At 40.2% G+C, this 14,907-nt stretch overlaps 1 protein-coding gene across 2 annotated transcripts; it reads left to right on the top strand.

Annotated features, from left to right (window-relative positions):
- The first annotated feature begins 676 nt into the window (after positions 1-676).
- NAE1 (NEDD8 activating enzyme E1 subunit 1) lies at positions 677-14,436 on the top strand. Of its 2 annotated transcripts, XM_014892591.2 has the most exons (20): positions 677-917; positions 2,955-3,058; positions 3,138-3,198; positions 4,082-4,112; positions 4,744-4,815; positions 5,126-5,205; positions 5,724-5,833; positions 6,164-6,273; positions 6,862-6,924; positions 7,157-7,220; positions 8,272-8,363; positions 9,617-9,676; positions 9,764-9,897; positions 10,051-10,126; positions 10,362-10,401; positions 11,323-11,409; positions 12,489-12,581; positions 12,978-13,092; positions 13,167-13,216; positions 14,185-14,436. In XM_014892591.2, exons 1-20 carry the CDS (start codon positions 862-864, stop codon positions 14,292-14,294), a joined length of 1,608 nt encoding a protein of 535 aa, XP_014748077.2. In that variant the 5' UTR covers positions 677-861; the 3' UTR covers positions 14,295-14,436. The 2 variants fall into 2 exon arrangements, with proteins under 2 accessions (XP_014748077.2, XP_088027930.1); XM_088171804.1 differs by lacking the exon at positions 14,185-14,436 and having other exon boundaries at positions 13,167-13,565.
- The last annotated feature ends 471 nt before the right edge of the window (positions 14,437-14,907 follow it).

Below are 14,907 nucleotides of genomic sequence, written 5' to 3'. Positions count from 1 at the left end.
CCCACTCCATGCTCCACTGAACCTCGGTTTGCAGCCTCTTCTTATACTGTGGTTTCTTGTTGTAATCAATAATTTTTGGGTTTTTGTTGTCATAAGCAGTGGTTGTTGAATAAATATCCATACACAAATTCACAAAGCCTTTGGGTGATAATCAGTCACAGATAGCCACCTGGTCCTTGCAGATAAGCACCAGAGAAGTTCTGGGAGTCTGGTTTTTGAGATAGGCTGTATTGATCAGACAAAGGCAGGAAGGGCTATTGGGAAGTCGGATTTTGCAAGCTGGTAGCCAATACAACTTATTTGGAAAACATAATATAACATAATATAATGTAACATAACACAAAATAATATAATATAACAAGGTGATTTTAAACATAATTATTTTATCAAATTTCCTTTATCTAGTGTCCATGCTTCACTTCAGAGCTTAGTACTCTGGTTTATACAAACCCCAATGCTTTTGTGATTAACACCAATCGTTTATCAATTATCACAACTCCAATTGTGACCATTATTAGGACTAAATGACTTGATGTGGAGAAGGCCTGGTTCAATGCCGTTCTCTCTGAGGCCTCAGGTAGGGACAAAGGGTGTGGAGGGTGTCCCCAGGCGCGGCACAGGGCAGGGCGGGGGCGGCGCTGATCAACACGGGGTGGGTACGAGTGAGGGGGACAATTCCGGGAGCTGCCGACCCTGCCGGCTTCGAGTCTCCAGCAGTGCAGGTGCTGCTGTCAGCCAGGGCGGAGGGAGGCACAGAAGCCGCCGGTCCCGGCGCACATCCCGGGCACGGCAGCGCGGCCCGCGCCGCTCCTCAGGGCAGGGCAGGACCCGCCCCGCGCGTGCGCAGCGGCAGCAGCGGCCATGGCGCGGCCGGGCCGGGCCGGCCTCAAGGAGCAGCGCTACGACCGCCAGCTCAGGTACCTCGCACCGGCACCGGCACCGGCACCGACCCCGGCACCGACCGAGCGGGCAGCGGAGCCGCGCCTCCGGCGGCCCCCTGCGAGCACGGGCCCGCTCGGCACCGCGCTGGGGACAGGCCCCCGGGGCTGCTGCGGGCCCGGAGGAGCCGCGGGGATCAGGAGCCGTGTCCGACCGGCAGGGCCATGAGGGCTGCACCGGCACACGGACAGTAGATATGAAACAGATAAATAGTATATATTAAGAGGAGTATATAGATAGTATATGCATACATAATCTTATATATATATATAAAGGGGGGTAGAGATACATAGATATATATATATCTACGTAGGTCCTCATGTTTTTTATATAAGATATATAAGTTATTTATAAAATGTTTGTTGTATAAATATATAAATATGTGTATTCTATATGTTTATATTATATATATCTATTTATATCTCTCCGTATATATAAAAATATGTAAAGGAGAGATTGCCAAAACGATGGAGCCAGGCTCTGCTCCAGGCCCAGCAGTGGCACCAGAGCCACGGGCAGAGGCTGAGCCCAGGAGCTGCCCCTGCACAGGAGGCACAACTTCTGCCCTGGGCAGTGCCCAGCCCTGAGCAGAGTGTGCAGAGAGGCTGTGCAGTCTCCTCCCTGGGGATATTCCAGAGCCACATGGACACACTGCTGTGCCCTGTGCTCTGGGATGGCCCTGCTGGAGCAGGGAGGTGGCACCAGAGCAGCCCCTTGGACTCTCCAGCATCACCCAACTTGGAGTTCTGTGGAAGGGCAGAAAAGATCCGAGTTATCAGGGAAGGGTAATGGCACCGGGGTCAGGGGTGTCTGTCTGCAGTGTGGCTGTTCAGTTTCCACATGGACACGTGTGAGTGAAGGGCTAAGCAGTGGTGATACCACTCTGCTGTTCCCTCCATAGCTTTGTACAGCTCAGGACTGCAGAGTCCTGGGCTCCTCAGTACAGGAAAGACAAGGAGCCACTGGAGAGGGTCCTGTGGAGGGCACAGAGAGGATTTGGGGTCTGGAGCATCTCTGGTGAGGAGAGACTGGGAGCTGGATCTGGTTAGCCCAGAGCAGAGAAAACTTTGAGGGGATCTCGTCAATGCATAGAAATATCTCCACAAAGTGGGTGTAAGAGGGTAGTGCCAGACTCTTCTGGGTGGTGCCCAGCAGCAGGGCAAGGAGCAGTGACCACAAACTTAAACACAAAAGTTTCATTTCAACATGAAGAAGAATTTGGTTTCCTGGAGGGGGCAGATCCCTGGAGCAGATGCCCAGGGAGGCTGTGGAGTCTCCCTCTCTAGGACATTCCAAACCTACCTGAACACACTCCTGTGTCACCTGCTCCAGGTGACCCTGCCTGAGCAGGGCTTGGGCTGGGTGACCTCCAGAGGTCCCTTCCAACCCTAAAAATTCTGTGAGTTACCACCCCAGTGAAATCAGCAGGACGTGTGACCCAGACTGTCCCAGCCTGCTCTCAGCCTCACTGCTGTTTCTAGGGGTCTGAAGTACCAGACTCAGCAAGACTGATTTCTGTCTCCTGTGTATTTCAGTGTCTTCTGTGAGAAATTTAAAAAAATATATATGAAGTCCTATTATTTATAATAAAAGTTAGGAAAAAGAAAATGTTCTGCATTAGGACAAAGTCTGGGCAAGGACTATTTTAACCCACGCTGCTTTTAAAAAAGTTAATGTATGTTAGTATGTTCTGAGAGAAAGAGGTGTGAGTATGCATATGGTGTAAAGTTGGAGAAAATGAAATGTCAGCAAAACTGCTCTTTGGAAGGTCTCAGCGTTTTCACAGTAAATTCCCTTAAGGATGCTTATTTTAGTTAGTGCTGTTTAGGTCCTCAGCAGTGAATGCATAATAGCATGCCTGTCCTTTTTTTTTTTTTTTTTTTTTGTTTTTTTTTTTTTTTTTTTTTTTTTTGTTTTTTTTTGTTTTTTTGTTTTGTTTTTGTTATTTGTTTATATTGACTGTGCAATCTGAAGTTAAATAACTTCACTGTGTTTTGGTTTCCTTCCCAATACAGACTGTGGGGTGACCATGGCCAAGAAGCGTTGGAAGCTGCCCATGTTTGTGTGATAAATGCAACAGCAACAGGAACTGAAATACTCAAAAACTTGGTGCTGCCAGGTCAGTAGATATTTCTTTATGATGTATCTGATATCTTGATGATGCCAAGTTATTCATAAAAGGTTTTTTCCCCCCAAAGGTATTGGTTCATTTACGATTGTCGATGGGAATCGAGTCTCTGGAGAAGATGTTGGAAATAAGTAGGTTTTTTTATTTATTTCAATTACAAATTGACAAGTGACAGAGTTTCATAGGTGGTTCCATCCCTATATTTGCTAAGAAGTCCTGTAAAATTCTTATAAAAGCCTCTCTGTGTTTCTCCAAGTCTTCTGTGGGTTTGGAGGTTGGTGAAAGACAGCGTGCATGGTCATTTTGATATTAGCTGCTAAATTATTTTACTTGCTAGGTGTGGACCTTACGGGTCTGTTTGCTTCACACGTCAGGTTTATAAGGACAATGCTCTATTCAGTATGAAAATAGTGAAAATTAACTTGTTTGATGTAGTCTTGAGCTATGACAGTGCTTGTGTTTCAGTGTAGTTCAATATGTTTTTCCTAATTCTGGTGATGCAGATGACTTAATTTTCATTAGTCATTGTGCAACTGTGACTGCTAAACATTTATTAACTTTCATAGCTTTGAACAGCTCTGTGCATCAGGGAAAAGGGTGAGAAACTTTGAAAATCCTGTAAGAATGATTTGCCTAAAAATTCTTGATCAAGTTCTGTTACAGTGCACATAAATACCTACAGGGGTTATGTGAGGGGGAAGGATATTATTCCATTATATGAGGAAATCAGTGCTAGTGAGTCTTTGATTAGCCTGGTGAGAAAAAACCTGTAGCATGATCTTATCTTCTAGAGAAGTTTTGCATGTCTTATATTTCAGATTTATGACTTGGGTATTGAAAAGCTTTATTAAGAAACTGTTTCTGAGGAAAATACAACAGTGGTGGGAAAAAGCATATTTTAGGGTTTTTTGTGTATGAGAGTCAGCAACATATCCTGCAGAACAAAATATGACTTCAGTACAGTTTCTTCTTCAGAATAAAAGTTCACATGTAACTCTTTTGTCTCCTTTTCAGTTTCTTCCTACAAAAAAGCCATATTGGTCAGGTAAGGAAATAATAAATGTCAGTTTACATGTATTGAAAGCATGGAAATGTCGAGTATTTAAACGTGGTATTATGAATAATGCTAAAAGCATATGTGTATAGGTTAAAGTCTGTTTATTCTTTAACAGGATTCCCAATGTTTACTTTTTAGTTGGTCATAAGTGAGAAGATAAACTCAATTGTGGTGAGATTGAATAGAAAAAAATGAAGAGCTTATGGTTAAGATCTATGGAAGGACAAGGTAGAAGACCATTGTGGTTGAAGGAGTAAAGCTAGGAGTAGAGAGGTGAATGGGGAAAGAAAATCACAAAAACAAGAGAGTATGAGAAGCATAGATAACTCCTGGAAATTCTGTAATGAAACTGGAAATTAGGAAATAGCTGTCTCACAATTTATCTTTTTAAAACAGTATTACATGCTCTCAAACTAAGTCCCTACTATTATGGGATGCATTTTTGCTTCAGATGAGCAAGGCTTGGAGTAAGGAGCCTTAGCTTATAATGAGCTTTGTTGTGGGGTGTTTCCTGGGGCTGTTTTGTTGTTGCAGCTTGGTTTGGCATTGTTAGCAGGTGGCATGATGTAGTACTGATACACTGTGTAAACTACGTTTCATTCTGATTGCTCTGAAACAGAATCGTGCCCAGAGTGCCATGGAGCTATTGCAGGAATTGAATAGTGATGTTTCTGGAAACTTTGTTGAAGAGGTTTGTCTTCCTGACTTAGTACTATGCATGTGTTATACAGTGTGATAAAAATGTGAAATAACAGCTCTGTGTTGCTTTGTGATGTTGCAGTTTAAATAGATTCAGGATAAAAACAGCATTTGAGGAAGATGATCTTAAGTTAAATCATTTGTATGTATTTCACACCAAAAATCACTTAATGTATTTCAAACATTATTTTGTAACTTCATCTTAATTTTATAACTTTCACTTAACACTTTATATTCAGCAGACTTGCTCTGTACTCAGAAGTTTTCAGTGTTTCCTGACATACATTTTTCCCCCTGTTTAGAGTCCAGAAAAGCTTTTAGACAATGACCCTTCCTTTTTTAATCGGTTTAACTTAGTGGTTGCAACACAACTACCAGAAAGGTAAGAATTACCTAAGGTTGAATTCCCTGTTTTCATTCAGTTGTAAAAGCAGGTTTATATATCTATATATCTAAGTATATGTATATGTGTATGTGTGTGCATTTATGCACAGGCACTTCCTTGCAGAAAAACTTAAGCAGAACAGAACTGTGTCATTGTGAAAGAAAATTACAGCCAATGATGGCATTTTCTAGAGACCTTTTTGTACCTCTGATGGGAACTGCCTCTTCTGAAAGTTAGGACTCTGCAGAACATGGATCTAATTCTTTATTTCTCTGTCTCATAACTCATTTAAGCTTTGGGAGGGTGGAATGAGACATAAGTAAGATAATGGATGAATATTTTTCCAACTTACTATAATTTCCTCTATGAAATTAATCACCTTATATGCTTAGGATCATGATGATATTAGAGGAGTTTTCTGAGAGAACTCTTTTACAAGTAATTGGTGTAGGAGTTAACTTTATAGTTAACTGTTGTTTTCTGTAGATCTGAAAAAAGCATGTTTTTCCTTACAGTACATTGCTGCACCTGGCTGAAGTTCTGTGGAATTCCAACATTCCTCTGCTGGTCTGCAGGACCTATGGGCTGGTTGGTTACATGAGAGTTGTGATTAAAGAACATACAGGTTAGAGGATTTACTGAGATAGAGACTTCTCTGGAAGGTTTAAAGCTTCAGTAACTCATGCCACTTTGGGGTTTTTTGTTTGTCTATTTTCATCTTGTGATATTTAGTATTTGTTGTCTTAGGTAGTTTGCATTCTATGAGGAATGCATGGGGATTATGAACTGCAACAAATAGTAAAATTGGGGATTATCCTGACGGTATCGGTGACTTACACAGAACACTTACTTTGAGAATCAGGCAGTGAAAGTAGCAGGTGATCCTGTATTTGTGCAGCTCTGTTCTGAAGGCCAGACATAAAGCTGGTAAATGCATTGTGTCATTTTTTGACAGTTGTTGAATCTCACCCTGACAATACGTTAGAAGATCTGAGACTGGACAAACCATTTCCAGAACTGACAGAACATGTTCAGGATTATGACTTGGAGCATATGGACAAAAAGGTTGGTATGTGTTTGCACTGTGTTCCCCAGCACAGGTACAGACACAGCACAGGGATTCTGTGAAAATGGCTCTTGGCAGATGACTCTGGTGCCAAGTCTCATCTGAACAGAACCAACTCTTGCATCAGTCACAAGGAGCTATTTTTGCCTCTGCCCCAGATGTTCCAGTCTATTTAAGTCTTAAACAGGTGCATGTCTTGGGAAGCAAGAAGTATTATTGGACAGCTTGATCTTTTGTTAGATTGAATACCCCTCACACCCTCTTTTGGAATTACTTTTGTAATTTTTATGTTTACCTACTGCTTCAGAGCTTTACAGTGTGGATGATTCTGCATAACATGAGTTCCACTCCAGAAAAATATTGGAGAACTTGGCTCACCCTTTTTAAAATAAAGTCATAATAATTTGATAATTTATTTTGTAGTAGTTAAAGAACATTATGGCTGAGTCAAAATCTAGAACATGTCTCGTATCTTTAGAGTAGTGCAAGGGATATTTGGAATTTACATTGAAAATAGGTTTTTAATTTGTTTCCTATTTTTTATCTTTTCTCAATCTGACAAAGATTTCTCCACTGTTCAATTCCAGGACCACAGCCACACTCCATGGATTGTGATTGTAGCCAAGTATCTCACCAAATGGTTCAATGAGGTATGTTGCAAAACTGTATTATTGCTATTATTGGTCTGTCTTTTCTGAAGCAGTTAATTATTTTGGCAGTGTGTAACATAAAAAACAAGGTGGAATCATAAAAAAAAGATTACTAATTGAAATACAAGTGAGTGTGTGAGCATGACAGACTCCTGGAGTTCAGCAGTCTGAACACAGTGGGCTTAGTTTTAGGTATTTAAGACAAAAATCTCTCTGTGTTTTTTAAATTTAGAAAAGTGAACAGTTGCCTAAGAGTTACAAAGAGAAAGAAGCCTTCAGAGAACTGATTCGGCAAGGTAATCCATGTCCCAGTGGTCCCTTATTCCTACCAGCAGAAGTAGATACAAGGTGATATCTGAAAAATAATCCCAAATTCTCTCAGGTTTTTATTTATGAGGGATCTGTTGGTATATACTGTATGATTCTTCTGCTAAGTGGATGTTTTGTTCAGGTGAATCTTAGTATGCCAGACTTGCTTATAAATGTTTCTTGTCAATGTTTTATCCTAAGATCCAGAGTGTGTTTTGATTTGGGTGGGAGCAAAGGCCTTAAGAGAAAATCCTGTTTAAAATGTGTCAAAGAGGAAAGCAAATGGCTTTTGACACTGGAATTGTTATTCTGCAAGTATTTGGTGTGTCCACTGACCCATCAGACGCTTGGTAATCCTTCACCTCTGCATGGCCAGGTTCTGCAGCACTGACTGCACTGTAACCGGTGTGTGAATGACTTCATTTGTGCAGGGCTTTCAGTCCAATACCTTTTCAGGGTGCTAAAATTCATATGGCATTTTATAGATCTATATGCATTGTCTTAAATGGTTGTAGAAGAACACCATTGACTGAATTTCCTCACTTGAAGGTGGCCTGTGTACAAATTTGGAGTGGTCCTTAACCCCAGTCTGTGATAGGGAATAGATCTGATCCATAGTCATTACCTTTGGTTATGTTAGACTTTAGCAGAGGCCCTTTCTTGGGCTGGCTTGCTCTGTGGATGCATAAATGTTTGCCAAATTTGATCAAAAAACCCCAGCAAAACATGACTGGCATGGGAAGAAAAATTGTTAATTTAGTGCTTATGAAACTTGATTCGCTCCCTCTTACAGAAATTAACTGGTGCTTTTGTGCTAAGTAACTTCAACTTAACATCACAGGAAAATGAGTCATGTGCAGGATTTAGATGAAGTTAGTTTCATAATTACATCTGATCTTTTTTCTTGTGATTTATTTTTCATTTTTTTGCTGGTAGCTGTTATGGGTACATCCAAAGCCAGTCTACTCTGTTGGTAAGACAAAAAAGACGAAATATAATTCAAACAGTTATGCATTTTAATTTTTTCTTTTCAATAAGGTATCTTAAAGAATGAAAATGGGACCCCGGAAGATGAGGAAAACTTTGAAGAAGCTATAAAAAATGTGAACACGGCATTAAATCGTACAGAGGTAAAATAAACAAAAAACTGAAGCCATTTCAACTGCCTCATTTTCTCAGAATATATTATTCAGTTTTAGGACAGAAATTCCATTTGAAACGTTTGTATTTAGCTAAAACAGGATTAGTACAATGTTAGAACTGAAATTGTGTAGTTAAATAGACCTAGAGTAACTGACAGTGCAGCTTATGGAAATGTTCTTAGTCCCTTGCTCTTGCAAGAAATCTGCATTTCCCTCCTGCAGACTTGAATTCAAGTCTGGAATGAGTCAGCAACCAGAGTGCATCAGTGAGTTCTTGTCTGACTTCTACAGTTCAGTCTGTAAAAGCTCTGAAGTGCTGGGTACAATTGCAAGGGTTTAGCCGTGAGAGGTGTGGCTGATGCTGATTTAAATACACTGCTGGGAGAGAGACTGAGAGCACTTACTGAAATGGTGCTGTATTGAAGCCATAGGCTGTACTAGTTACTCTTCGTAGAAATGAAGGGCTGCATGGGACTCCTGATACAATAAATTGACTTCTTTCCTCTTGAAGAAACTAACTACAAAATTCCCTTCATAAATGGTCAAGCTTAAAAGCGTTAGAAGTGATGTTTTCATTGTTTCTTGAATAATCCTGACCTAGGAACTCGTGGTTTAATATTGAGCTCTGATTTCTTTAGTTTCTCACCTGGGGTAAATTGCAAAGGCTACATGGGGCAAAAGCATATTCTGTGATTCTTCCTAAATTATGTTCTGTTGTTTTGAACTGTGCTGATCCTTGCTTGGATCGTCATGTTAAGTCTCCCAAGAAAGCAGCAGGTAAAACTTAGTGCTGTCATCCAAACCACTACAAGACATGGCCCAGGATATTAATATTTATTTGAGTTTATGTGCCAGACTGACTTGCAGCAGTTAAGGATTCTGACTAAAACACTGATATTTTTAGCCCCATTCCCCTTCCCCGGCCTTTCGGCTGCTCTGCCCCAGCAGGCAGGGTGGGCAGTTGGGATGGCTGCTGCTGCAGTTTTTAAAATCTTCTCTGTCAAAGATGGAAGTCAGGTGAGATTTTGTTTGTGACATTGATCTTGCTCAGAAGCATTGCCTTGTTCTTGGGCAGGGCTGCTGTTTGAAATATGTCTGAGCAGCACTGACTGTGTTGGATTCAGAGATTTGCCATGAAACTCTGAGGTCACTTGGAGTTGGCTCACCTGTATAGTGAATGTTGAGATAATTCAAGAAATCAAAAGTCAAGGATTACAAACCAAATTTATTTATTTTCACAGGTTCCAAGAGGCATTGAAGAGCTTTTTAATGATGATTGCTGCCTAAAACTCACAGAGCAGGTATGAGTAGTTAAGGGTAAGACTTAAATGTAGAAAAAGCATTGTAAATAACATCTGTGTACATGACTGTCTCCTGTGCATTTGTAGTCATCTTCCTTTTGGATTTTGGTTCGAGCTTTAAAGGAATTTGTGGCAAATGAAGGGCAAGGAAGCTTGCCTGTCCGGGGCACCATTCCTGATATGATTGCAGACTCCAGTAAATTCATCAAATTGCAAAATGTGTAAGTAGACAACTCCTTGAGGGAACCCACTTCCATTCATGTGGCTTGTATTTTGCCTTTATAATGTAAAACAAACAAACAAAAAAAAAGATAGTCTTCAATGTGGAGTTGATGGTTTTCTGCTGTAGTTATTTACTTCCTCATTATTACCAGATACCGTGAAAAAGCAAAGAAGGATATTGCTGCTGTGGGGAACCATGCTGCTAAATTGTTACAGTCCTTGGGCAAGGTGAGTGCAAACCTATGGCCATTCTTCTAATGGAATGAAGTATCTGCTTTATTTATCAATTTGGTTTGATCATATTAAAGTAAGATGTGTGCAGGGGTATAGTACTTAAAATTTAAGACACTTTTTTTGGTACATTAGTAACTAGTTATTCCACAATAAATATATTAATATATATGTGAAAGCAGGAATTCTCTGGCCATTGTATGTACTGGAATGAGTATATTCTCTCTTTTAGGCACCTGAGTCTATTTCAGAGAGAGAACTGAAATTGTTTTGTGAGTATGCTTGAATTCTCTTCTGGGTTTATGTACATGATCAGATAATCAAAACCTTGTGAATGATCATGTAGTTATTAAGCAGTAAGTCAGTATTTAAATTTTTCAAGTAAGTACTAAGTGATGTACATCCCTCATTTTCAGGAGAAGTAGCAGATGTTCAGCATCTCTCAGGAGTGAGTCTGTAAAGGTTGGCTTTAAAATTATGTATTATTTTCACTCCAAACAACAGGGAGCAGCTGCCCTCTGCTTTCTGATGATGAGTACCTGAGCACTCTTGCCCGTGCTGGGGTACTGGTTTCAGAGTGTGGGCTCTGCAGACTTGAGGTAGTCTGAGAAGCTGTAACCCAGCTGATGACACTTCAGGCTGTGTGTGTCTTAGATGTGTACACATGTCCAGCAGCAGCCTTGCTGAGACTCCTCATTGCTGTAAACCTCCCCTATAGGCACACATGAAGAGTGTGCCCCCCTGCATTGGTAAAGCATTGGGGAACCTCTCAGTTGCTCCTTTTTCAGTGCTGGGTTGTAGCTGCACCCTGGGTTGGTTCTTAGCAATGATACTGGAAAATGACCTTTCCCATCTCATAGCTGTGCTGTTAAAATATTAATTGAGAACATATGAGGCAGTGTGAGATGTAGCAGAAAACTGAAAGAACCATGACAATGTGCAGCCTGGAAGAGGGAAACATTGTGGCTATGACTGATGAATTGCTCTGATGTAGCCGTAACATTAACCTGGCAGATAGGTGGAGATTCCACATGAGCACAAAGTTATTTCCCTAAAACTCTCCTGACCATAGAGCTAAAGGTAGTTAAACAGACTTTCATTACTGCAAACTGGGAAGGAACAGGGAAGTGTTGAGTGCAGTGCTGTTAAGTGGTGGCACTGATGGGCCAATGTCTCCTTGTCCCCATGGCCAGGCAGCAACGCCGCTTTCCTGCGCGTGGTGCGCTGCCGGTCCCTGGCTGAGGAGCACAGCCCCAACTCCTGCAGCAAGGATGCAATCAGTAAGTACTGCTGCTTGCCACAAACCTCGCTGCATTTCCAGCTTGGAATGGTTTGCTGAGGAAGAGGAAATGTAAGCTACGTGTTCTGTTGCATTATGCAGTTTGATCATTTGGAATGTCACAGTGTCTTTGGTGAATTTAAATAAATTCTTGTTGTAAGGAATGTGTCTCTCAACTACAGAGACGGAGTTCTTAGGTCTAGAATGTTGAATTTAATTTGATTTTGAAATTTCAAAAATGACCTTACAGATTGATGTACGTTTCAGCTTTTGTTTTCTTGTGGATTTTACTTGTAGTACTCTATATAAAACATTGTTTTCTTCAAACTTCTCTTTTCTGTACCTCAGTTATTTCTGACAGCTGAAAAGGTGCTTTAACCTGACCTAATGAAAATAATTAAATAGTTATCTTGACCTCTTTCTGCTTATCTCTTTAGGATGTGAACTAACAAACTAGTTACTTAATATTGCTTTTGGGTTTTATATTGCCTTTTTTTTTTTTTTTGAGCCTGCATAAATAAAAAAAGGCCAGAAATACTTATTTATCAAAGTATGTTGAAATTGAAACAAGTCCTCTGAATATTTTGGACAAAATACGTTTACATTTTATGTATACATACATCTTGTAATATTTATCATTTCAGTGAAAGCTCCTTGAATTAGTTGGTAATGTGCAGTGGGATATAAGTAGCAGCTAATATTTACAAAGACTATTCAGCTGTGTGCTAAGGGATTTAAGACCTGTTTGATAATGACAGTCATTACACGTGATACTTAAAACATCTGTTTCAAATCCTAAAGTTTTCACTAAGGAAAACCCATTTAAATGGGCAGCTGCCAGAATTGAAATGTGAGTTTCTTCACTAAATAGTTTATATTAAATACATATAATATGGTTTTGTCATAAACTTTGGAGGCAAAATTGTGTATCTTACAGTTTTTTGATTAAGATTCTGTCACAGGCTGTATTCATTAAGGTTTCTTTCTACTGCAGATTTTATCGTTTGTTTTCAGGGAATTCAAAACCTTGCTTTTTCCATTCCATCTGCACCAGCTAACCAGTTCTCTTGCTGCTTTCAGTTTCCCATATGGATAACCCAGACAGTGAAATAGTGCTGTACTTGATGCTGAGAGCTGTCAATAGGTTTTACAAGCAGCATGGCAGATACCCAGGTATGTTAATACCAGTTGCTTCACATCATCAAAAGAAATATAAAGATCCAGTAGTTACTGCAAATACATTAGTTGTGGCTTTGTTTCCATAGTAATACAGCTTTACAAATGTGAAAATTAAAATGAGAGTTTTTTCTCTTAGGGAACTTAAGGAATTTATCTGAATTAGTATCATTAATGGGTTGTGTGGATTATGAATCAGTTCAGCTACGCAGTCATTTGTCTATCATGAGAAGCATCAACAGAATATTCAATTATTATTAGTCTAGTACTAATAACACATTAATTGGCTTAGAAACTTTTTAGGAAAACAAAATATTTAGGCTGCCATTTAAACTCATTAGCTTTGACTGTCGGGTTACAGTTGTGTGATGAAACAGCTGATTTATTTTCCAGGTGTCTACAACTACCAGGTGGAAGATGATATTGGAAAGCTGAAATCATGCCTTACTGGTTTCCTCCAAGAACATGGGTTGTCTGTAGTGGTGAAAGATGACTATGTGCACGAGTTGTAAGTGCTGTTTTTGGGGCGTGGCTTTGTTGGTAAAACGGCCAGGCAGGCTGTGACTGTTCCTTTCTGTGCAGTTGTCGCTACGGAGCTGCAGAGCCTCATGCTGTTGCTGCCTTCATGGGAGGTAAGGGTGACACTCCAGGGCCACACAAACAGCCTGCCCAGGCAGAGCTCTGCTGCCTTAATTCCTCCGGACTCTCAGAGCAAAAGCTGCAATCACAGGCTGCAGTCACAGATGGCATTAGGGCACAATCCTCCCCTTCTTTCTGTAAATGTGACCTCCTACAGCACATACAGAGTAAGTGGGTGCAGCAAGGGTTATATCAGTAAAATAAACTTCAAAAACAATCTCAGTACATCAGCTCTTCAAGCTTAGAAATAAAATGCTGGAAAGAGGCTTAATTTTTTTTTAAAGAAAAGTGATAATTTTAAAATTAGTGCAGTACACGTCTTCTTTTAACATAGTACACTTATATTAAAGATCTATGAAATACAAGTCTTGGTTTCTTACCTTCATTCAACCTGCAGATATGTTTTAATGGATGCTCAAAATTGATACATCAGTTAACTTTATTTGGCTTCATGCAGTGCTGAAGATAATTATGTATTATATATTCTGCTTATGTAGGAATTTTTGTCTGATAAAAAACTTGGTATGTATCATTCTTTAGAAAAATTCATAAAGGTAATTTCTGAAGAAATTACAGAATGTTTCCTACTGCAGGAAAACTAAGAGGGATCACACTGAAGTGACCCTTCAGTTTATTTTGCAGTTAAGTTTTACATGATTTTTTTTCAAACTCAGCTTCTCAGTTGACAGAGGTCACAACTTGCATGGGTCTGTCCACTCACCCATTTTTACTCTGTGTGTATGTACATAGTGAGAAAGTGTATGCAAAGGTAACTTTTGAAGTAGCAGCTCTCTGATCTTTTATAGTGTGAAGTATTGAAAGGCAGTTTTGCCTCCTAGGATATTTGTCAGGCACTCCTGAAATAATTTCCAGTGTAGGGAGTGCTAGATAAATATCATTATTTTGCTGTTGTTTAAATATCACCTGCTAACTGTCATCTGGTTTTCCCTCTCTTTTGCAGGAGCTGCTGCACAGGAAGTTATTAAAGTCATCACAGGGCAGTTTGTGATTTTTAATAACACCTTTATTTACAGTGGAATGTCACAGACTTCAGCAACTTTCCAGCTGTAGGATAAGCTCTTGCATTCGATGCCTCCAGGCACTGCTGCTGCTGTATTTACAGTTTTTACAGTTTCTGTAAATACTGTGGTGTTCTGCCACTGACTGGACTGTTCTGCTCTGTATTACCTAATTAAAGTTTCTTTATTTGTAATTATCTTGTTGTTGTTGTTGTTGTTTCCTGAGGAAGAATAAAATCATATTATATCCTGACAATTTTTTAAAATCTAGAATTTTCTGACTCACGTCTGAAAGAAAAAGGCAGTAGCTGTTTTCGGCAGGGTAAGTTGTATTTACAAATTGGCTGACCTCGTTGGCAGCAGAACTTTTTTTTTTTTTTTTTTCTTATAAAAGCTGCTCATCAGCTTGAGTGGGGAGAAGGTGCAAAAAGGTGAGAGAGGCTGATGGAGCTCTGATGGTCTGAGGATCCAGTGGTGCAAAGAGCTGGAAGGTGAAATACCATCTCTTGAGTTCAGGGTCATTAGGGAAAAGGAATGTGTGCCTGAGAGCTGGGGTCTGTCAGCCACATTCACCTAGTAAAAGGGTTTTCTCCTGCACCCGTGTGTGTGGCCAATGCCACGGGATGGCAGCTCTTCCTGCTGTGGGGACATTGCAGCCTCCAGCT

This window comes from Sturnus vulgaris, chromosome 12, assembly GCF_052056855.1.
Source record: "Sturnus vulgaris isolate bStuVul1 chromosome 12, bStuVul1.hap1, whole genome shotgun sequence".
Lineage (NCBI taxonomy): Eukaryota > Metazoa > Chordata > Aves > Passeriformes > Sturnidae > Sturnus > Sturnus vulgaris.
This window is presented reverse-complemented; position numbering and strand designations above follow the sequence as displayed.

Bases quoted from the DNA above. Each gene is read 5' to 3' on its own strand.
- NAE1 (XM_088171804.1), top strand. From the start codon at position 862: ATGGCGCGGCCGGGCCGGGCCGGCCTCAAGGAGCAGCGCTACGACCGC. The intron at 7,221-8,271 runs GTAATCCATGTC...CTTTTCAATAAG, and splicing joins CAGAGAACTGATTCGGCAAG to GTATCTTAAAGAATGAAAAT. The intron at 9,677-9,763 runs GTATGAGTAGTT...GTGCATTTGTAG, and splicing joins GCCTAAAACTCACAGAGCAG to TCATCTTCCTTTTGGATTTT.